This window comes from Lacerta agilis, chromosome 8, assembly GCF_009819535.1.
Source record: "Lacerta agilis isolate rLacAgi1 chromosome 8, rLacAgi1.pri, whole genome shotgun sequence".
Lineage (NCBI taxonomy): Eukaryota > Metazoa > Chordata > Lepidosauria > Squamata > Lacertidae > Lacerta > Lacerta agilis.
The window spans coordinates 5,845,508-5,868,154 of record NC_046319.1 but is presented as its reverse complement, the minus strand read 5'-3'; the positions used below and the strand labels follow the sequence as shown (position 1 = coordinate 5,868,154).

The 22,647-nt window shown below is 51.5% G+C and overlaps 3 protein-coding genes across 6 annotated transcripts in view; 2 read left to right on the top strand and 1 right to left on the bottom strand.

Moving 5' to 3' along the window:
- XPO7 (exportin 7) overlaps positions 1–11,953 on the top strand; it is a 54,560-nt gene extending 42,607 nt beyond the window's left edge. For both annotated transcript variants that reach the window (XM_033159194.1, XM_033159195.1), the window contains 9 exons: positions 3,174–3,262; positions 3,797–3,904; positions 5,007–5,089; positions 6,198–6,412; positions 7,295–7,433; positions 7,902–8,062; positions 8,827–8,925; positions 9,057–9,184; positions 10,488–11,953. In XM_033159194.1, coding sequence (XP_033015085.1) covers positions 3,174–3,262; positions 3,797–3,904; positions 5,007–5,089; positions 6,198–6,412; positions 7,295–7,433; positions 7,902–8,062; positions 8,827–8,925; positions 9,057–9,184; positions 10,488–10,581 — 1,116 coding nt within the window. In that variant the 3' untranslated portion in view covers positions 10,582–11,953. The remainder of the gene's footprint in view (positions 1–3,173; positions 3,263–3,796; positions 3,905–5,006; positions 5,090–6,197; positions 6,413–7,294; positions 7,434–7,901; positions 8,063–8,826; positions 8,926–9,056; positions 9,185–10,487) is intronic.
- A 1,018-nt stretch (positions 11,954–12,971) lies between these two features.
- Positions 12,972–16,548, bottom strand: LOC117052340 (protein PBDC1-like). Its single transcript, XM_033159193.1, has 6 exons — positions 16,485–16,548; positions 16,300–16,365; positions 16,138–16,197; positions 13,890–14,030; positions 13,692–13,803; positions 12,972–13,372 (listed from the first exon to the last, which is right to left on the bottom strand). Exons 1-6 carry the CDS (start codon positions 16,518–16,520, stop codon positions 13,254–13,256), a joined length of 534 nt encoding a protein of 177 aa, XP_033015084.1. The 5' UTR covers positions 16,521–16,548; the 3' UTR covers positions 12,972–13,253.
- A 2,464-nt stretch (positions 16,549–19,012) lies between these two features.
- DMTN (dematin actin binding protein) overlaps positions 19,013–22,647 on the top strand; it is a 66,359-nt gene continuing 62,724 nt past the window's right edge. The window contains exon 1 of one of the 3 annotated variants that reach the window (XM_033159192.1): positions 19,013–19,251. The gene's annotated coding sequence lies outside the window, so the exon portion shown is untranslated. Of the gene's footprint in view, positions 19,252–20,540; positions 20,645–22,647 lie in introns of those variants that run through there. The other 2 variants (XM_033159189.1, XM_033159190.1) reach the window with 2 other exon arrangements.

The following is a 22,647-nucleotide window of genomic DNA, read 5'->3' as shown; positions in this document are numbered from 1 at the left end:
ATTACTCTTGAAACTGTCACAGGCAGCAGATGCTAGCCTGTATGCGATTATTATTATTTTTCTTCTCATCCCACGACAAGATGGTGGTGTGCTTAGAATGAATCTATGGCCTAAACACAGAATCATGGAAACGACCTCTAAAACAAACCTTTCTGTGGTTCCTGGTCAGAGTTGCAAACTATTCTGGGAAGAAGCCCTCAATGACATGCTAATTGAGACATTATTCTTACTCTTATTTTATTTGTACCCCACCCATCTGGGGGCTAGAGGATTGCAGGATCGGGGCGCAGCGTTGATGTCAGATGACACCATCGCTCCTAGAACAAACCAGAGTCCCAGCACCAGCCAAATGTGCCCTTGACAATTCACACCTTCCCTGCTGCCAGAAGGGGAACGGGGGAGGAGGGGATCATCCTAGCAACAGTTTTGGCCGTACATTGACCAGTTAATGTCACCAGTGTCCGCGTCTTCAGAAAAATACACCCTAGCCTCCCTGGCAATGCAATATCTGCTTGATATCCACAGTACAAAACAATTCCAGATTCTCAGAAATGTTTGGGGTGTACAATAGGGGTGTATGTTTGCTTTTTAAAATGAATTTTAAAAAACAAAGTGAAAGAACCCCATTTGCTTTAAGTATAAAAACAAATGGTAATTCAAAAGAATGAGTTTTAAATGAGGGGGGAAAGCCATTTGTTTCTTTTGGGGTGAAAATTTGAAACTGTCTGGAACAGCTTTTATAGGTTGCAGGTAGCGAGAAAAGGGCAGTCTGACTCTGTCTGCACCTTTAAAAGTTTCCTATAAAATGGGCCGTTTGTCTTCTCCACTTGAAATTTAGCAAGTCTGATACCGTCGAAAGAGTTGTAGGATGCTTTTCAGTTTTATGTCATTTGGACGGAAAGCCCTACAATTATACAGCAAAAGACTAGCTAGATTTCCTACCGAAAGAAATGGAAACAAAAATGTGAGATTAACGAAGTCAAATGCACTTGCTCCAGTTCAGTAATGGAAAACAAAAACAAACAAAACAAATGGCATTTTAAATACTGAAAACAAATAGAGTAACTAACTGAGATATGTGTCTTGTTCACCTCTTGATGTATACGCCTGGTATTTTTCTTGCCCAGGAAAAAGGTTAACTTAGAAGTTAATTGTTGTACCTTGAGCACCTTTTCATCTTGTGCAGTAGAGGCACCAGGCAACCACCAGATTTACTCCCTCTGAATGCATCTGAGACACTCTAGACTTCTTGGGAATCTCTGTCGCCAGCTCTGAGCCCACCCTTTCAGGCTCTTGCCTGTGTTGTCTTCACAAAGCTTATCCTTCTCCTGGGACAAACACAGAGACCAGGATAGAAAATTCTTTCCAGTAGCACCTTAGAGACCAACTGAGTTTGTTCTTGGTATGAGCTTTCGTGTGCATGCACACGAAAGCTCATACCAAGAACAAACTCAGTTGGTCTCTAAGGTGCTACTGGAAAGAATTTTCTATTTTGTTTCGACTATGGCAGACCAACACGGCTACCCACCTGTAACTGAAAAACAGAGACCAGGGTTCAGTTGCTGTGATAGCACATCACCAAAGCTGCCTGGCTAAGCCACCAAGACTTGGACACCAGGGTCTGAATCTTTCTGTGTGCAAAGTGATTCAGAAGCATTTTGGCATTTCCAAAGCCACCTGGTGAATGGCAGAGTACACCGTTTATTCGAGGTTCCCAACAAAGTGTGTCAAAGAAGTAGGTCCCCCATCTTTCCCGTCACCTGACCAGAAACCTTGGGAAGTCCTGGTAAGATGGAAGAGATTGCATCGTGGAAGAGATGAGCTGGCTGCCTAGCCCTACTCCACAGCCACCTGTACTCTTTGCTCCAGAGCAGGGGTCAGCAACCTTTTTCAGCTGTGGGCCAGTCCACCGTCCCTCAGACCATGTGGTGGGCCGGACTATATTGGGGGAGGGGGGAATGAATGAATTCCTATGCCCCACAAATAACCCAGAGATGCATTTTAAATAAAAGGACACATTCTACTCAAGTAAAAACACGCTGATTCCCGGACCATCCGCGGGCCGGATTGAGAAGGCGATTGGGCCACATCTGGCTCACGAGCCTTAGGTTGCCTACCCCTGCTCCAGAGGAAGCAGGCTGTTCTCCATCTCTAGCCAACAGAGAGAAGCCTGCCCCATCCCCACTGAGTGACCGAGAACCCACCCAGGCTTAACATCCAGGAGAGTTGGGGCTATATTAGTTCTTGGCTGTCTTGCTGCTGCTGGCATAAGCCAGTTGTGGCTCTTAGGGCTTCTGTAATGTGGATAATCTCTGCTATTGTATCCCTGACCTGTTCTTCTTAGAGTCTGTTGTGTCCCTCTCCTTCCTTCTCTTATCTTGAGGGGTTTAGTTTAATGCCAGTTATTCAGACTTTTTGGTTGGTCTCAGCGGCGTTGTGCCAAGCCCTCCTCCTGATGGATGCTTCAGTTTTCTTGCACAAGCCCTGCCTTGAGAGTGAGCGAGAGGGCAGGAAGAATGAGACAATGGGCCTGTAGATGTAGGTGTCTGGGGACTCAAGGGTGTTCTTTCCACCAGTGAGATGCACGCAATGTGCTCCGTGGCTTCCCACTATGGGGGGAAGATGAGCACTGAGCTGAACTGTGTTCCGATGCTGTTGCTCAGGGAGTACAGTACGATCTCATCTTACGTGCAATTGACTCACAATTTCAACCGTGCGTGGTTGGAAATGGGCTGGTTGAAATTGCACAGTTTAAATGCATACAAGACAGAGAGTTCAAAAGCTCTTTTTGCAGCGTGTTTTCCTGGCACGGAAGGAACTTGCTTAATGGGCAAGTCCTGCTCAGCACGTGGGCTCTGGGTGCTCTCGTGGGAACTCGGATGACCCACAAGAGCATCCCAGAGCCCTTGCCTGGTAAGCAAGGTGGAATGTTTAAAAGCTTTCCACCTTGCTTGGGGGGCAAGGCCTGTTCGGCGCACCAGGTCTGGAAGGCGAGGATACTTGTGCAGGAGTGATTCCAAGGAATGGTTTTAGCGCACATGGTTTTGCATGTACGCACCATCCTCAGAACATAACCCAAGCACAAGGTCTGATCATACTGTATCAATTTCTACATTTCCTTTTGGGTGAACTCTTGCTTCTTTCCCCTAACCCACACCTCTCCCTTCACACAGAGGACGTTGGTTGGCCTGGTGAGAGATTTAAGGGGAATTGCCTTTGCCTTCAACGCCAAGACCAGCTTTATGATGCTCTTCGAGTGGATGTATCCTTAATCCTTATGTATGTCCCTTCCTTCTTCCTGCCACTGCTGAAAACTGCCTTGTGTTGCCTTCAACCCTCCTGATGATAGTGCAGCTCAGGTGATGGGCCATCAGCCGCTTCATTGAGAATTGAGTCCCCTACCAGACCTTGGCCTTAATCTGTTCTTTTTCCATGGAGTAGCAAAACTGTCTGATGTTCCCCGATCAAGAAGCAGGGCATGCGGGCCACGGAGTGCCACCTGTAGAATTCCTCCTGTCGTGACATCTGGGGAGGCTACATGACTGTGGCCAGGGAAGAGAAACCACAAATAAGGTGCAGACATAGTGGTGGCAGTGGGTCCCAGCCGAAGGGATCCAGTAAAGTACTCGTCCACTTTTCAAACTTATTATCTGCACCCTAATCTGGCAACATCAGGTATCTTTTGTGAGTACCCATGCTGTCCTACCTTTAGCCAAATAACGCCCCGAGTTTTAAGAACCTGAACGTTTAAAGTCATCCTGTAAGCACTGTTGCCTCCTTAACGTCTGCCTCACAGCTACCCGTCCTACATGCCAATCCTGCAGCGGGCAGTTGAGCTCTGGTACCACGACCCAGCCTGCACCACACCTGTGCTCAAGTTGATGGCCGAGCTGGTGCACAACAGGTAGGTGGGAAGAGGGTTGGAACTGCCAGGGCTGACTTGCCTAGGAATGCAAGGGGGCCATTCTTATATCTGCAGGGGCCTTGCCGGGATAAGGGGAAGAGAGGGGCTGAGGAGTGGTTCTAACAATCCAGTATTGGCAAGAGAGTTAAACAGGTTGTTATTTTTGTGTCAGAAGTGCTGTTAAACAATTAATAAACACTGCCTTTCAGTTAATAATTTCCAGGGCACCACCATCAACTTACCTACAAGGTCACCTTGCTTCATATATGCCCACTGGGCGGAACTGGCACTACTGCAGGTGCTATGTAATACCTATTCTGCATTTGTAAAGACTCAGTATTTTAGTGTGGTGGCACCTGCACTTTGGAAATCCCTGCCTTTTGACACCAGGCAGGCACCTTCATTATATTATTCTTTTTTGTGCCTGCTTAAAAAAAACATTTTTGTTCAGACAAGCCTTCACAAATGTTTAGAAAGCTGATGTGAGTTTTAATCTGTTTTTGGTTTATTGTTATTTGAACTTTTTGAAAATCTTAAATTACTGTTGTCATTTTTTCTTACTGTTAATAATAATAATAATAATAATATTGTTCTACCTTTTATGTAAACCGCTTGCTTCTTTTCTTTTACAAACAGCGTATAAATTTTATGAAATAAATCTGAATAAGCAGACTTAACAGTAACAAAGAGCAATGCAAGAAACAATCACAGGAGAACATTTAAACATTTGTTTATTTTATTTATTTATTCGGATACCACCCTTCACTCAAAGATCACAGGGCAGTTCACAACATAAAACTCACCAGAAGCTTAAGTGTAACCACAGGAACCAGGTCAGTTCTCCCTGGAAACAGCATAGAAGACCCCCTGCCCTCTGGTTGCCTCTGTTTGCAGGGGCCTCTGAAGATCTGGACAAACCAGGAGTAGTCCTTTGAGCACAAGAATTCCACAAGAGACCATAATGGCTTTATGTTTTCAGTAGCTTTTTAAAAGGATAGCTAAATTAATGGAGGATGGACCTATCATTGGCCATTATATGAGCTCCAGCTCTTTTTCTCCCCATACTTCAGCCAACTCACATCTTTGTTGCTTCCTCTTCCAGATCCCAGAGGCTGCAGTTTGATGTCTCCTCGCCCAATGGCATCCTGCTCTTCCGGGAGACGAGTAAAATGATAACTACCTATGGTGGGTCTCTCGAGGGAACGGGCGTCACTTTTCTCCCTTGGTGGGCTGCACTAGGTTGCAGTGGATGACCAAGAGATGCTCCACTCCTTGACTGGCCTTAAACAGGGTGGGGGGCCAGAGGGAGGAGAAGGTGCAAGAAGATTGGAAGAAATTTAAAGAATATTTGAAATGACGTGAGAAGTTAGATATTTGAAATTGAAATCAGAGGATAGTATAGGCGATAGCATTAAATTGTCAGGTTAAAACAGGATATAAGAAGGTAGAATTGTGATTTTGTGTATTATTGGTTAGGAATAAGATCATAGATATAAGAGGATAGATAAGGATTAAGAATAGTTGAGAAAGAAGAATTTAAAGGTGTTATAAACTTACTACAGTATATTTGAAATGAACGCAGAAGAGAGGACGTGAGGAAGTCCCCAAAATAATGTTATAAATAAGATTAGTTTAGTTAAGTAGATGTTTGTTTGTGAGGTTTTGTTTTTTGCTTTTTTTAGTGGTGGTGTTGTGTATTGTTTGTTTTGTATTTTGTATCTAATTTTGTATTTTTTAAAAAAATCAATAAATTCTTATTAAAAATAAATAAACAGGGTGGGGGGAGGAGGCAGGCTGTCTGAAGACCTGGAGCAGGAGGGAGAAAATACCTTCTTGCCAAAAAAATAAAAAGCCAGGCCATAGCTCTTCCCCCAGAACTTCCTTGCCCTCTGGCACTTTTCCAAAGTCGCTGTTGACAGTCTCACTTTTTCTTCTCTAATTACATTCTGTGCTAGGTTATTCACATGAATTTTTGGATTGTTTTAGAGTAGAACCAAAGGTCATAGCGAGCAGCAACAGAGGGAAAACTATGCTGCGTTATAAAAATAACGTTTAAAAACAGGAGTACATTAAAAAAGCACCTTTCTGTATCGATATAAGGATTGATATCGGCCTCACCCCTTGTGAAGTTGAGAGGGGAAGTAATGGTCTCCTGCACATTCAGTGTGGCTTTTCGACTTCCACTTCTCTGTTGACCTCCTGAGAATAATATACTTTGGGCTGAGGTTAAAGGGGGAATGTACTGAGCAGAGTTGAGATAACTAGCCTTTTTAAAAAAAAAATGCTTTTGCAGGAAATCGCATCCTAACCTTGGGGGAGGTTCCAAAGGATCAAGTGTATGCCTTGAAGCTCAAAGGGATCTCCATCTGCTTCTCCATGTTAAAAGCTGCGCTGAGTGGCAGCTACGTCAATTTCGGTGTCTTCCGTCTGTATGGGGACGATGCGCTTGATAACGCCTTGCAAACCTTCATCAAACTCCTGCTCTCCATCCCCCACAGCGACCTTCTGGTGAGCTTGTCCGCCTGGCACCAGGCCCTCAAACCTTCCCCCACTTTGGGGCACCTTGGGCAGCATTCCACGAACTCAAGTGCAAGGATTGTCACTAGCACAACAATACTTCTCCCCACACAATCCTCAAACCTGCTTGAGGGTTGGAAGAGCCCCTGGAACAGATTTGCAGGCGTGGAGGGGAAGAAGTTAGGTCGCACTAGTGATAATCCTTGCACTGATGGGATCCTGGCTCAGCACTGCTTCGCATATAGCCCCTTGTTTTACTGCGCTTGCCTGTGCACAAATGTCACAGTTGGTTTGCAGTTACCCTGCGCCACAGATGGGCAACCTGCTATCAATATTTTCCTTCTCAGAGCTTTTACAGTTAAGATTCCACCTTTTTCATGCCTTTATGCATTTCCCCCTATGTAGTTTTTGACAACCTGTGCTACAAGGTTTGCATTTAATCCTGCATGTTGCTACTAACGGGTGATTTGGGCAGGAAGGCTAATGCCCCTTGGTAGACAAAACCATGTGGCGTTGTGGGACCCAAATGGGAAGTTGGTCGGTAGATGCTGAAGAACGAGAAAGTGTGCTGTGGAGAATAAAACCACAAATTCCTCCTCTTACTTACCACCTCTCTTTGCAAACACACACCTTGAAATTCTGGTGTTGAGGGTTCACGGTACATGGGCTAGGGCCTTGCACAAGCTCAACAATCAAGCAGGTATATTTCCCCTGTTATGGGAGAGATGCTTTGAAACATACTGCTTCTGACAGCAGGGTTGCAGTGGGGTTGTATAAGCACTGTGCTGTTGCTCCCTGTAGCAGTTTTGGGACGCGCCAGAAAATGACTCTTCACATCTCTCATGCCCACATTCTCCCTTCCTTCGTTTGCAGGACTACCCTAAACTCAGCCAGTCCTATTATTCATTACTGGAAGTACTCACCCAGGACCACATGAATTTTATAGCTAGCCTGGAGCCGCACGTAATCATGTATATTCTTTCTTCCATTTCGGAAGGTCTCACAGCACTAGGTGAGTGTATCCGTGTTCTCTGTGTCTCCCCTTGGATGTGTCAGGGATGGGCAGGAGCCTGAGCAGTCGGGGGATGTATGAGCAGAGGAAGCAGGTGGGGAGGAAGATCCAAGGGGCCAGTGACCTGTGGGGTGGGGTGGGGTGCCTCCCTGTGAGGCAGCTGCCTGTGGTGGTAGAACGGGTCAGGAGGAGGAGACTAGGCAATTGAGACGCATCACAAGCTTGCAGCCATAGGCACCTAGATAGATAATTTAAGAATGATGGTGCCAGGCGAGCCTCCACTGACGGGGAGCCACTGTTGAAAAGGCCCGTTCTCGTGTTGCCGCCCTCTGGACTTCCTGTGGAGGAGGCACACGAAGGAGGGCCTCAGATGATGATCACAGAGTCAGGGTCGGTTCATATGGGGAGAGGTGGTCCTTGAGGTATTGGGAGTCACCCCACTCTGCCCCTTCTTTCCTGTCTTTGTAGACACCATGGTTTGCACTGGCTGCTGCTCCTGTCTGGACCACATCGTCACCTATCTCTTCAAGCAGCTCTCCCGCAGCACCAAGAAGAGGGCTGCCCCCCTGACGCAGGAGAGCGACCGGTTCCTGCACATCATGCAGCAGCACCCAGAGATGATCCAGCAGGTATGGGGGGGGTGCTGGTAGTGGTGGCAGCGGGTGGCCTCCTTGGCTAATCCTATGACACTCATGGAGCTGAATTGCTGAGGCCCAACATTGATTTATTTAGTGCATTTGTACCCAATTCTTCAGGCAAAATGACTCCCAGAGGGGCTTGCATACAATCCAAACAAGACAGTCCCTACCCACAGGTTTACAATCTTCAGGAGCAGGAGGTGCCTGGTGGAGCTGGGCATCCAGCAAAGCAGATGGAATAAGGCCAGCTCCCTGTGTCTCCCACTGAGGCCATCTGATGGAGAATGGCTGCCCCAACAGTTGAGGGGAGAGGAGACCTGATGAGCGAGAGGCCAGTCGGCAAGCACCTGTGACAAGATGCTAATTTGCAGCCTCCCGACTCCTCCCTTTCAGTGCAAGCTTGAGAATTCTTGTGTGGCTATTCGTGTGTGCACCTGCCAAGGGTCAGTTAAGGCTACTGGACAGGGTGAGAGAGAGCCTGTGCCCCAGCCCAGCAAGGGTAGTTACTTAGCTGATGCCTGTCATGCTCATCCAGGTCACACCGAACAGACTGGATGAGTCTTCTGGTGTGCTTAGGGATGCACATTACCATCACCCAGAGTTAAGTTTCCTTGACTGACTGTCTACAAGCAGAGATGCAGCAGACCCTTCCCCCTTTAAATGGTTCCGTTCAGTCATATGTCTATTAAAAAAAAATAATCCCTGTGATCTCTGAAGAGTGTAACAGCTAGCTTGATTTGGTTCATTCCTTCTAGATGCTATCAACAGTGTTGAATATCATCATCTTTGAGGACTGCAGGAATCAGTGGTCCATGTCTCGGCCTCTGCTTGGTTTGATACTGCTCAATGAAAAGGTAAGAAACTTCTTGGAGAGTTGTTCAATGGCTGGGACTCCTTAAAAGGAGCGCTCAGGAGATGCCGACTCCTGTCAGCACAGTCCCTCGGATAGCTTAACCAGCATCTCCTCTTTTCTCCCCCCTTCCAGTATTTCTCAGACCTACGGAACAGTATAGTGAACAGCCAGCCTCCAGAGAAGCAGCAAGCTATGCACCTCTGCTTCGAAAATCTCATGGAAGGCATAGAGCGTAATTTGCTCACCAAGAATCGCGATAGGTCAGTATCTCTCCTGTGCTGCAGAAAGCAGACTGCATAACAGCTGGGGATGGAAATCTCCCCTGAGGCTGCCAGCAACTCAAGGCCCCCCCAGGAGCCACCGCAGGCATCAGGGGAGACTCTTTGCCTCTAGAGCTTCTCTCTGTAACTGGAAAACATATGAGGTCATGATCTCCGTAAGAACTGCTTGGAATTTGCTGGGCAACACTAGCGGCTCAGACACGGGGCGGATATTAGGAATGGGGAATGTTCACAATAACTCTTACTTGAGGGCAGAAGCAAGTACCATGTACTTGCAAGTATTTAAAGCAGTCTTCCCCTCTGCCCCCACGTGCCCTTTTCATTAAGTCCTGGCATTTCCCAATTGGCAAGGCCCTGAGCAGAAGAATATAATACTTTGCAAAGCCTGTTCTGCAGGCTAAACTGTCCTAAACAGATTATTTTAGGGAGGTGGGAGTGGAAAGTTGGAAATGTCCACAGCTTTCGAATGTCAGAAAGGAAATTGGTGAGGGAACGGTTCTTGACCAAAAGTAAGGGAGCAGACTTGGCTTTGGCCATTCCACCCCAACCATTAGGAATGTCTTCCCAACTTGAAGAGCAGTTCAGGGATAGGACAGCCTGCCTAGGGTGGCTGTCGAAACCCATTCCAAGAATATTTTGCAGGTACCAATAGGCCCAGCTTCAGGGAATGTGTGCACACAGCTGCTATCAGCCTAACTTTCTAGCTGATTATTACAGAATTATTGTTCAAACCAAGAGATTTTCAGAGAATGGGGGTGTTAAAGCAATTTTAAGGGAAAGATCAGAGAGGGCTAGAACTTAATGGGAAGAGAGTCCGGGTCTAAAGAACCTCGCAAGAAACCAGGACACAAATTATGACCCCTGCAAGTCTTTACCAAACGCCGACTTGCCGTGCCTCAAGAAAGGGCTATACACTTTTATTTTCAGTTGCTTTTCTTAAAGTGCCTTAAATGAAGTTACCAATTCACATCCCTGCAGCAAAATTGAGAACTGTCCTTATACTTCACTGAGCAGCCTTCCAAGTGATTCTGAGAGTTCAGTTGTCAGTACAGATGTTGAGCATCCTTTCCCAGCCCCCGTGCATGTCAGCAGAGCGCGTTTAAATGCACCCCACCCCATTCTGCCTTCTTCCAAGCCCCAAAAGGCCCACCCGTTTGCGATCGCATGTCAATTGGACATGCCTAAAGTGGTTGCTGCCTGTATTTAATAGGTTGACGAACATCTTGTGATGGTGGATTTTGCCCGCTTTCTCTAACCCAACTTTGGCTTGCCTCCTTGGCAGGTTTACACAGAACCTGTCTGCATTCCGGCGGGAGGTAAATGACTCTATGAAGAACTCCGCCTATGGGGTAAACAGCAACGACATGATGAGCTGACATCTCGCGAGGAACCTCTCTCTGGCCTGGGCCGGGGAGGTTAACTTTTCCGATGGAAAGACAAAAGGGCATTTCTGATCCCTGCTGGTCCCTGGGGCTAGGCTGCAGGAGGAAGGGGTGTTGGAAAAAAAAAAGTTCACCAGGGCAGAGGGGGCTCGTTTCCTTGGGGGGCGGAGCAAGGGGGAGACCAGCGTATTTCCCTGGGTGAATGTTGGAGAGGAACCCCAGCGTCCTGCCGCAGCCTGCCTTGTATAAACATGTACATTTTTTCATAACATTTTGAACAAGGTTTATATTGACTCAAGTTTAAAAAAAAAAAAAGTGTGACTGAAATTTTTACAGAGTTTAGTGCACCAATGCTGAAGTGAGGGTTGTATGTGAGTGAGGAAGCTGTGTCTCCTGGCCGCCTGCCGTGTTCCTGGGCAAGGGGGTGTGAAAATGCAGAGTTATATTTAGTAACCAGTGTAGAGAGAGAGGGGCACAAGAAGTGTAAAATTCCAAATGTATATTTTTCTTATACATCCCTTTTAACTTGCACCATCCTACCCCAATCTTCCTTCTCTCTCTCCCCCCCCCCCCTTGTTAGGAACTCAAAGCCATGCCATGCTCCATGCTGTTCTGTGAGTGTCCATCCCCTCTGCCCCATCAAACTGACACAGCTCTCTTCCCGCCTGGTCCCAGCTGGCCAGCCCAAGGAAGCCTGAGCTGCTCTGTCCGTGCCTCCCCTCCCCACCCCAGAAAGTTGCACCTGGCTTTTTCCCTCCGTGTGTGGACCTCCTCGTTTTCTCAGCTGCTGGAAAATGCATAGAGAATCTGCTTCAGGGCCTGAGCTAGTTTCTCTCCTCCCCAAAAGGCAGCCTTGTAGAGCCTGGCCATGGGTTTCTTGAGGCCATCTCTGCTGCTTGTCTACACCTGTCTACAGTAGGGACTGTGGGGAGTGGGCACAGGCTTGCTACCAAGGCAGGCCCAGCATGACATGTAACAAATCCCCTTGAGAAAAGTCCATTTCCCCCCCACCCAAAAAAAAAAATGCTGCACCAACATCAATGTTTTTCAATATTTAAATTTACTTGGAGAAAATAATGGGGGGGAAATGACCTGTTTGCCTTGTACTTCCCCATTCTTCTTGCTGCTAGTTCTGTGCACCCCCCACCCACCCAAGCCCAGCCCTAACCTGCCCTGGTTTCTCTTCCCAGATAGCACCTCCTCGGTTTTTATTCTTTTTTGTTCTTTCTCCTCTGGCGACTGTGTGTTGGGTCCTTTTTGCGTGAGCAGATTGCTGGATGACTTGTAAGGGTGTTTGCTGCATACAGTGTAAGCATTGTGGCTGCAAATAAACTTCAGTGGTTTCTACTGAGCTGTGTGGAACCAGGCCAGAGTGTTACTCTTGTGTGACGTTAAATGACGGTGGTGTGTGATGACGCACGAGCCAACAGGCAGGTGCCTGGGAACAAGAGCATAACTTCTTGCCGGCAGTAGGCAAAACCCTCTTAGCACCTGCTTGCTTCCTCATCCCTGCTGGAAAAATATAGTGGAGGGGCGAGAGTGGGGACGGGAGGAGAGGTGACGGTACCATAACCATCTCCAAAAGTAGCCAGGTTAAAATGATCTCACACGCAGCATACGGTCGCATTTTACATGCATTCAATTTGTGCAATTTCAACGATACTCAGTTGAAGGCCGCTGACTGAAATCCTGTAACTTCAGATGCAAGTGAGGCAGAGAGCTTCAAAGTTCTTTTTGTGCTGTGAAAACCCAGTGCAAAAAGCTTTTGAGCTCTCTGCCTTTCTTGGGAAGCAAAGCTCTCTAATGTGCACATCAGTTCTGGAAGCCCCGGGATGCTTGTGCTGGAGTGGCTTCAAAGGGCTTGAGTGCACACATTTCTGCATATACACAGAACCCTTGGAACCAAACCCCCACATAAGGTGCAATTGTACAGTACAGGCTTGTTGCCGGTGGGTGAGGGACAGGACTGGACTGCTTCTCCAAACTCCTTTTTATGCTGCAGAGTTCCATCCTCTGATAAGTTAGAGGAGCTGCCAGAGGAGTATCTGTCAATACCCACATTGAGGAAGCCTTTTTTTTCTTTTGGCTCCAGCACATGCAAGGGTGGGTGCCTTAGGTACATGAAAGGCACACTCATTCTAGACAGAGGCATAGAACAACATACCAGCACCCTACAAGATTTTTCTGAGATCACTGGTCCCAACTAGATTTTTTGTAAACATGACAGTATCCTACATAGTGCGGGTGAGTGTGTGACTTGTAGCTTGGTCACCATATTTAACATGGTCGTTGGTGATCATCCCACAGCTTTTAAGTTTGTTGTATTCTGCGAATCAGTGAGAGAGGGTACAAAAACCAGGTCCCAGTTAGGACTCACCTGCTGCTGATTTTCAATTTAGCTTTTAATGTTGAGTTTGTTTCCATAGTATTCGGACTCTTGACATTATCAGAGTCTGTTGCTATGGCTGAGCCCACAAATGCGTCACCGTTATCCATTATTCAGATCATTTTGGCACCTTAAACAACATTCCAGCAGCAGCAGCTGTGGCTTTTACACCTCTGCCTTGAAACAGGAACAGTCTGCAGCTCGGCTAGAGTCGATGCTGGCGCAAAGCCATGATCCCCGTCCATTCTGAATGTGTTGCCCTTTCTGAGAGTAGAACGTCTCACCCGGAGCTAACCTCTTCTGTGGCTGAGCTGGCTTTCTTGGCACTGTTGTAGACCACACTGTTGTAGCCTTCTCGGTTACGGGCTATTTCAATGGCGAAGAATTGGATCCTGGTTGCTAGGAAGAGAACTTTCTTTAGGATGGGCATGACACTTAGGGATCTCAGTCCAGGTTCCAACTAATACACCACACTTCCCCGCAAACACATGCAGAACAAAGGACTTGGAGGGAGGGTGCATGTGCAGTGGGAGGCTCCATTTTCATTCATCAAGGATGCTCTTGGACTGACCAGCAAAGCCATTCTATGCATCAGCCTCATGACCTCATGCAGGGGGTTGTACTAGATGGTTCATGGGATCCCTTCCAACTCCACAGCTATATGACTCTGACCTGGCCAGAGGAAGCACAACTGAAAGCAGAAGAACTGAAACCTTACCAAATACTGTGTTCTCTTCTGTGTAACCTTTACTGCAATCCAGACGTAGAAGTGTGCCATAATTAAAGTCCTCAACTACCCCATCGAACTGCAAGCAGAATGGACGCCATTTCTGTGGAGGAAGAGCATTCAGTTACTTCCTGCCCAGCAAGAGTCTCAAGAGCAACCAGCCTCAAGCCTCACACACCCAGCACAAACCTCTTTAGCAGGTTCGGATTTAAGATCCTCAGAGTCGAGCACGTCAATCTTAAGATGGTTAAAGCCCTTCCTGAATTCAGTGTAGATCTGGTCGTCAGCTTTGGTAAGTTTCAGGAATTTGGGATCAACTGAAGAAATGAGCTACGCATGGGGAAAGTAGGCAAGGTTAAGTGGGAAGAACAGAAAACAGGATTGCTACCACCGCTCTTTCATCCAGGCTGTTAAGTGACTGAAGCAAGGCTTCTGCACGTCAGTTTTGTGATGCAGGGCTCACACTCAAAGCACCTACAAAACATGAGGAAAAGACTTGGTGACAAGACCTGACTCCAAGAATCATAGAGTTGGAAGCAACCAGAAGGGCCATCCAGTCCAACCCCCTGCCAAGCAGGAAACACCATCAAAGCATTCCTGACAGGTGGCTGTCAAGCCTCCGCTTAAAGACCTCCAAAGAAGGAGACTCCACCACACTCCTTGGCAGCAAATTCCACTGTCAAACAGCTCTTACTGTCAGGAAGTTCTTCCTAATGTTTAGGTGGAATCTTCTTTCTTGTAGTTTGAATCCATTGCCCCATGTCCGCTTCTCTGGAGCAGCAGAAAACAACCTTTCTCCCTCCTCTATATGACATCCTTTTATATATTTGAACATGGCTATCATATCACCCCTTAACCTTCTCTTCTCCAGGCTAAACATACCCAGCTCCCTAAGCCGTTTCTCATAAGACTTCGTTTCCAGGCCTTTGACCATTTTGGTTGCCCTCCTCTGGACACGTTTCAGCTTGTCAGTATCCTTCTTGAACTGTGGTGCCCAGAACTGGACACAGTATTCCAGGTGAGGTCTGACCAGAGCGGAATACAGTGGTACTATTATTACTTAGAATCATAGAGTTGGAAGAGACCTCAAGGGCCATCCAGTCCAACCCCCTGCCAAGCAGGAAACACCATCAAAGCATTGATCTAGATGCCCAAGGGGCATAGACAATTATGTGGCCAATCCTGCCAACTGTAATTGACACCAAAGTCATCAAATGGTGAAGCTGTGGGGCTAGGAAAGGGTTGTCCTATATTGCTCCCAACACCCTCTTAAGGTTGGGGGGTGGTTGGCAGCTTTATGCCCAAGGTGTCCAGAGCATGAAGGCTAAACCAGGGGGGAAATATTCCCTTTCCTGCGGAAACAGGAGCTCTTGGCCGCAATGCGGTGGATACCCCACCTACATGCTCCACATCTTTCTGTGGCCAGAGGAAGCTTATATAGCAGTTCCTCAGCCATGGAACTCGGAGCTCCTTTGCTGAGCATCAATTAAGCCCTCAGGGAAGAGAGGAGATATTTTGCAATTGGATTCTATCTAACCCAGTGGGAGGGAAACGTGATCAGAATTAGTGGCTGGGCTCCCAAGGCTATGCAAGCCCTCAGTTTATACAATGAACCAGTCACTGCTGAGGATATTACCCAATGCTAGCTGAAAGGCCAGAAGAAACACCTGCTCCTGAACTACCTGGAGAGCACCGCTGTCATACAAACATCAATTACCTGGATGTGGGGATGCCCTCAAGTGTGTACACTAAATTAAGTGAGCCAAGCAAAGTGTGCTTTGCCGCAGGACTGGGACCTGGGAGACCAGAGTTCAAATCCCTGCTAGCCATGAAGCTCACTGAGAAAGCTCGGGGTGGGCCATCACTGCCTCTCAACCTAACCTACGTGGGGCTTAAGGGGGGGGAAAGAACCATGTACACCACCTTGAGTTTCTTGGAGAAAAAAGGGTGGTTATAAATGTAATAAATCAGTGTGCTTGAGCACACACAGGCACTGTGTATGCAGAAGCACAGCTCCCCCCCCCCCCCAATGCCTAAAACCTGCTATAGGCAAGCAAATGGGGCATTTTTGCCACTCTCCTGCTCTTTCATTTCCTCCACCTGGGAGCCTCTATGTCATCCTCCAGGGCTTGGAGAATGCACCTCTTTGCCTTGTCTTTTGACACTCGAGGCTTATGGCTTATGTTTCTTTGGACTCGCCTTGTTTTTATACTTGGAAGTTGCTTTCATACTGTGTTTGAACCCACCCTGGGACCTTAGGTTGACAAATAAGACGAATTAATACCGAGCGGGGGCGACCGGATTTAGGGGCGATGCAGTGTCGGCTTCGTTGTCACCTCCAAAGGCAGGGCGGGCTCCCCTCCTCCTCCTGTGGCCTAGCAGGACCCCCCCCCCCTGCTGCCCACCCCCTCCCCTCCCCTCCCCCGGCAGGACTCACGTTGAAGTAGACCTCGGCGTGCTGGTGGGCCTTCATGGCCCAGATCATCTCCACGGTGGGCTGCAGAGAGAGAGAGAGAGAGAGGAGGAGGTACCAGGCTGCCCCCCGTGTCCCCGTGAGGGTCCGGCCCGCCACCCGTTCCCCACCCGGCCCCTCGCTCACGTCGTTCCCGTAGGCCTCGGCCGGCAGCGAGAGGGCGGCGGCTGCGGCGGCGGCTTCATGGGCGCCCTGCAAGGTGGGACAGAGAGAGAGAGAGAGAGAGAGACATATAGCCGGTGAGAAAAGGGGGAGGGCGACGTCGCCGCCATGGCAACCCGGCCGCCCCTTCCCCTCTTCCTCACGCTCACCAGCGCGGCCAGGCCGCCTCCTGCGGGCGCCGCCATCTTGGTCGCGGGGCGGGGCTGTGCGCAGGCGCCGCCGGAAGGGGCGGGGCCCTGGAAGCGGGGCGGGGCTTTCCCCCTGGCAGCTGCGCGGGGCAGGGAACTGAGAGCGTCCAGACTCCAGGCGCGTCTCTGGATTCGCGGCCGAAGATGGACACACAGTGGTCACTCAGGCTCGTTTCCAATGGCATTTCAATGGCTGCTGCTTTTGTCCAGTGTTATTCAACATCCGCGCTCAGCTCTCTGGGAAGGGTTCCTGCATTTCAGGGGGTGGACTAGATGGCCCTTGGGATACCTCCTGGCTTGCAATTACAGTATCTATGATCCTTCGCTCCGTGCAACAGGCAGCGCAACTCCCGGGCAGTCAGATCTTTCTCTGAACGTATCTTGCAAGCAGCGTGCTCCCTTATATTGTGTTTTTCCTGCATTACAACCGGTATTCTAAAGTATTCAAACTATAAGAAATAAAATTTAAAGCAAAAATTTAAAAAGCACACCGCATCTTGCACAGTGGTGCTAAGACCCTGAGCAGTTTTCAAGCGGTCCATGGGGGTAGTTTGGGAACCACTGATTTATTGCGAGTGCCGGGGTGTGAGTTTTGTGGCTGCAGAGCTCTTCTGCTGGGACAGAACTAGGGTGGCCTCCTGGCTCTGCGAGTCACTTGAGAGAGACCCGCCCTTGTTGGCTTGGCCTGAAGGGAATTGTGCCCCAGTAACACTAGAAGGGTGAGGACGTACAGAGATGCTGCTGCCGCAGCCCCTCCAAACCCAGAGCAAAGGGCCACAAGCCTTCTGCTACGCAGGGAAGAGCTTCAAGTTGTGGGCCACCTCCCTTTTCTTGTTACACGTGTAGGTATAGTTGAGAACAGGGGGCAGTTGGATGCCTCCAGGAAGCCCACCAGCAGGGCAGAAGTCTTCTGCAGCTTCTGTTCTCTAGCAGCTGGTATTCAGTGGTACACTGCCTCTGATGCTGGAGGTTCCATAAAGCCATCCTGACTGGTTGCCTTTGGTAGCCGCCTCCTCCTCCTCCTCCTCGCATTCGTCCAATCCTCTTTGATAGCCATCTAAGCCGCTAGCCACCACCCCGTCTTGTGACAGTGAGTTCCAAAAGTTCAGCTACATTGGCAAAGAAAAAGCGCTTTACGTGCGTTGTTTATGCATCCTAACACTGTGACACCAGATGGCGCTGTGGAGTTTCGTTTTTGCTAACCCGGTTTCTCATACTGTACAAAGTTTAAAACGCGTTTAACTGAAACATTTCTTTGATGTGTCTAGATCCTGAATCTCCCTGCAGCTTCTATCTAACACGACAGCGAGAGGGGAAAACTTGCTTCTCTCTTTACTGCCTCTTATCGTATCTTACATGCCTTTATCGTATCTTCTGTCATGAGTTCCTTGGAGAAAACGGTGGCAGTATACAAATACTGTAGTAGTAGTAGTACTACTAGTGATGATGATGATGATGATGGACCTGAAATAAAAGTAATCGGTTGCCCTACCATCTGTAGGCCCCAGAGGGCACCAGAGCCCCGCAGTACTGCCCGCTGCTGTGTTGTGCCCGTTTACGCAGCAGGCTCTTTTCAAGGAGGGGATGCGTGGAGGTGGGGGGGGGGCATCTTGGCCAGGGATGAAAGCGGCCCACCGCTTCTGCCAGAACCTCCCGTCGCGTTATAACGGTACACTAATGAGCCTCATGAGGCAATGTGGGGGGTCAAACCACCCCAAAACATCTAGGCGCTTGAGGCTGAAGCTCCGAACTGCGCGGAGACAATCAGGCTAATTCAAAGGACGCGAAATTCCCCGGAGAGGCGCTGGTGGCCCCCCTGCGCTGCCCCCGACTCTTCCAGGGGAGGGCTTGCGCCCAGTGGTGCGTGCGATCAGCCTGTCCCCCACGCGCCAGGCCCGTCCATCTTGCCATGCAGGGCGGCTCCAGCGGCAGCAGGCAACCCTCTGGACGTCCTCGGTACGGGTGGCTGAGTGTGCGCTGGAGCTTCCCCGCCGGATGGGTTGCCCGGGTGGCGCGTCCTGCCGAGGATGCCAAGAAGCCCCTGAGCAAAAGGAGGGAGACGCTTCCACCGCCCCCTTTCCTTCGTCCTCGCTGGGGGGCAGGACAGTCGAGCTCAATGGCGAGTTAATCCTCCCGCTCACGGAGCGTGCGAACCCGCCCTCCCCAGCCTAAATATCATCCGAATGGGGCATGGAGAAGGACGAGAAGGGGCTGTGCTTGACGGGGGCGGGGGTGCAGGTGTGCCTCCAGGCAGTCCGCCCTCTCCCCTCTGTGTTATGGTCAGGCGGCCTGGGCAGATCGCCAGCTCCAATCCTGCCCGGGGTCTGGGCGCCCAGAGCTGCCATCATCCAGTTCCAAGGTGCCGGGCGCGCACGCAGGGGCCGGGGCCGGGCTCAAGGGATTGTCTTGCTGGGAAGGCGCCTTTGGTGGAGGCTAGGCGCTCCGTGCGGCCCCCCAGGACGTCTGCCCGGCGAGAGGAGGAGGGGGCGGCCGTTCGCTCGCTCGCCTCTTCCCCCGCCTTGCGCAGCAGCAGCAGGCGGCTGCTCCTCCTCCCCACGCGGGTTGCTGCGGGAGGCGGCCGGGCGGTCGCGCTGGCAACGCGCAGCGCCAGGCGAGAGATGCGGGAGGCAGGAGCGGCGGCAGCAACAGCAGCAGCAACGAGGATGGCGCCGCCGCCGGGAAGGACCAGCGCCCCGCCCGCCGCCGGGCCCGCGTCGCGCCTCTGAAGGTAGGCGAATGGCTCCAAGGGCGGACAGAGGCCGGTGGGCCAGGCGCGGCGCAGGTGGGGGGGGGGGCGGCTGGGCCCAAGCTCTCCCCGGCTCCAGAGGACGCCTATTGCTGCCTTGCGGGGCGAGGCTGCGCCACCGCCCCGGCCAAGGGCATCCAAGCGCCTGACACCGCTAGGGCGCGCGAGGAGGCGCCCTCGGTAGTGGGAGGCATCGCCCTGGCCCGGCAGGAGCAGCTCCACGTCCAAGGGAAGCCGAGGCTGCCCGCCGGCCCTGCTGCTGCTTTGCGGGGGGGGGGCAAGTTGCATGGGACCCCCCAGAACTGGAGTCGCGTGGAATCAGTCTATGGAAATGGAATCAATCCGAGCTGGGTCGCCGGCTGCTTCTTCGCAGAGGCGCTCGGAGATGCCCTTCCCGGGAGGGTCTGTCCAGCTTGGACTGAAGTCCCCTCCCCCCCCCCTTGGCTTGGGCCTTTTAAATGGGGCTCTCCGATGGTCCGTCCCGTCCCCCAGCTGCCCGCTCTCCACCTGGCCTGGTGGTCCAGCCCTGCTCTCTTTGTGGATGGAGAAGCTCCTCGGGCATGAAGGAAAGACCCTGCAGAGGCAACAGCCCGGGACTGAGCCTGAGCGCGGAAGCGATTGCTGCGTCGGATCCCTCGGCCTTCCCAGCCGGGAGGGTTCCGGCGCAGGGTCCGTAGGGGGCGACACTGAGGCATTTGGGGAAGGGGCAGAGCGTGAGCAGGGTGTAGCTGCGAAAACAGTTGAATGGAGTAGGAGGCGGGCAGGGTGAGCTTTCTTCAAACTACCTGGGGAGGCTCACGAGTGGCAAGTGGGAGCGCAGGAGTGCGCAGGCAGGGCTGGCCTCGAAGGCGGGGGCTCCAAATCTCAGCACCTCTTGTAGGGGGAAATGAAGCACCTTTGGGCGCGGGGTAGGGAAGGTGTCACAATGACTGCCAGCTCGTGGGGATGCGGTGGGGGCAGATAAGTCATGGCCTGGAGGGCGTCAACCTCCGAAACAGGTGCAGCGCTGCACCTGTTGGGCGCCCGTCAAAGACGGGGGCGGTATGTGTGGGACTGAGACGGGGGTCCAAACCCAGCGCGGGCTGGCAGCTCTAGAACCCTCCCCGGCTAGGCGAGGCAAGTGCAGGGCCTGATCCTCAGGCCCAGAGGCGGCCCGGCTCCCGTCTCTCCCCGCAGGCCTCCTCCTCCAGCCGGGCGCGGCCCGCTCGTGCTTCGTCACGACGCTCCGCTTGCTGGCTGGCTGCTTCCCCGGCGGCGGCGGGCGGAGGCTCCCAGGCACACAACGCGCGCGCCCTCGGAGCGGCAGTCTTTGGCGTCGGGTGCTCGGCGCTGCCCGCGCAGTCCCCACAAGCAGCAGCCTCGCTCGCCCGGCCTGGTAAGTGGCGACTTTCTAAGGGGGCAGGAGGCAGTTGGGGGTACACCTGTTGGGTGTTTGTCTGCCGTAGACCTCTCAAAGACAGAGCGGGGGGCAAATAAGCCAGTCTGGCCTGACCCCCCTTTCCTCCCCAAGCTAGCGGGGAATCGCTCCTTCCTTCCGCTGCGCCTCCTGCATACTTGGACTAATTTTTGCGGCCGTCGAGCGGGAGGCGGCTTGGTAAGCAAGCGTCCCCCAGGCCGGGCAGAGCTGAGCTACTCCTTTCCGAGGTGAGTTCCATAAGGCACCCCCGGCCCGGCGGACTCTGCCTTGTTGTTGTTCCTCACAGCCAGGGAAGGGCGAGGCCAAGAGCGCCAGTCTAGGCGTCTAACCAACCAGATTAAGCAGGGTTGCCAACTTTTTTCCGGCGCGGCTCCTGTGCCACATGTCGAGCTCGAACTGCGCACCCGAACACAGATGCCGGGATGGCGGTCTGGACTCCGGGGGATAGGAAGCGCTGCTTGACGGCGTGAATCGGGCCCCGTCGGGCTGTTGTTAAAGGCACGGGAGTCCGGCCAAGAAAAGTTGGCAGCTGAGTTTCCGAGGGAGGGTCGTCCGCTGGGGTTCTCCAGGGTAAAAAGTTGGCTCCGACGACCTTTTCCAAGTTCCAGCCCGAGTCTCCTCGTGAGGCGGCGCCAGGACTGGCCTCGCTCCCGTCCAGCCCCCTCCGCGAGGTGTTTCGGGGTTGGGCCTCCTCCCTGCTCCCTGGTAAAGGCTAAGAAGGGATCGGGAGCAGCCGAACCAACGGCTGGCAGGTTGACAGATCGGCCTCTTGCGGACTGGATGTGCCTGGGGTCCCCGAGAGTTGACGAGCGCTCCGACGGGCGTGGCAGCCTCCGGCGTCTAAAGTTTGAAAAGGAGCTTTTATTGGCGCAGGAGCCGCGGAGCGCGTAATTCGCCTTGCAAAGCCTCCCTCGACGGCTGCGGCGCTTTCGGGCGCCCCTGCCAGCGATTTCCTCCGCGGTTTGCAATTCCACGTATGTAAATATCTGCCCCACTCGTCGTTCTTCCTTTATTTTCAGGGGAGAAGCGGTGCAAAAGGCCCCCGTTTAGTCCCCAACATGAGATGCGTACCTGCAACCCTGGCGAGCTGTTGCTGCCAGTAAGTGTGGGAAAGATTGTGCTTAGGTGGGCCATTGATCTGACTGCCCAAGGCAACTTCCCGTGCGCCCCTGTGTCTATAAACCCCCCCGCTCCGCAAGCTCAGGAGCTGTTTTGTCAGACCCGCAAACAGTGCAAAGAAGAAAAAGAGGGACGCCAAAGAGGTGGGAAGGGAGCCCAGAATGTTTTGAGGCCGGGAGGGCGTGGCAGATGAAGCAAACGGGCTGGGAGGGGGCACCATTGTAGAGCAGCAGTAGCAGTAGAGGTCTCTCGGTCCTTTTTCCTGCTCCAGACTGAAGATCCCACCTGCTCTTTGGTGCGGGAAATTGTCAAGGTGGACAAAGCCGAGGGGGTTGGACTAAATGACCCATGGGGTCCCTTCCAACTCCACAGTTCCATGAATCTATGATTCTGTGCCGTTGGCTGTGATTAAAAGAGAGTGGCAGGCAAGGCCCCACTCACAGTCCCCTAAGGGGCATCCTTAGGGAAGGAATTTTATGACAGGGGTGGGGGGTGGGGGCGGGGAATACCTCCTCTTCCACCCAGGGCTCTTGGATGGAAGTCTCCCTCAAAAAACAGATTGCCATGACATGAGATCCTCTTTATCCTCAAAAGTACGGAAGAAGTGTCCTGCCCAGTGGGACAGGAAGGCGTGGGTGTCCATAGCCCCCTCCCCCACCTACTGGAGGTAGAGCATAGCCATCATGCCTAGTGGTCATCCACAGCCTTCTCCTCCACGAATCTGCCTAAATTCCCTTTAAGGTCAGCCAGGTTGGAAGCCAACATGGCGTCATTGGTTGTGGGAGCAAATTCCTTAAGTTTGTGCCGGGTGGGGAAAAGTCCTGAACCTTGCAACATTCTGC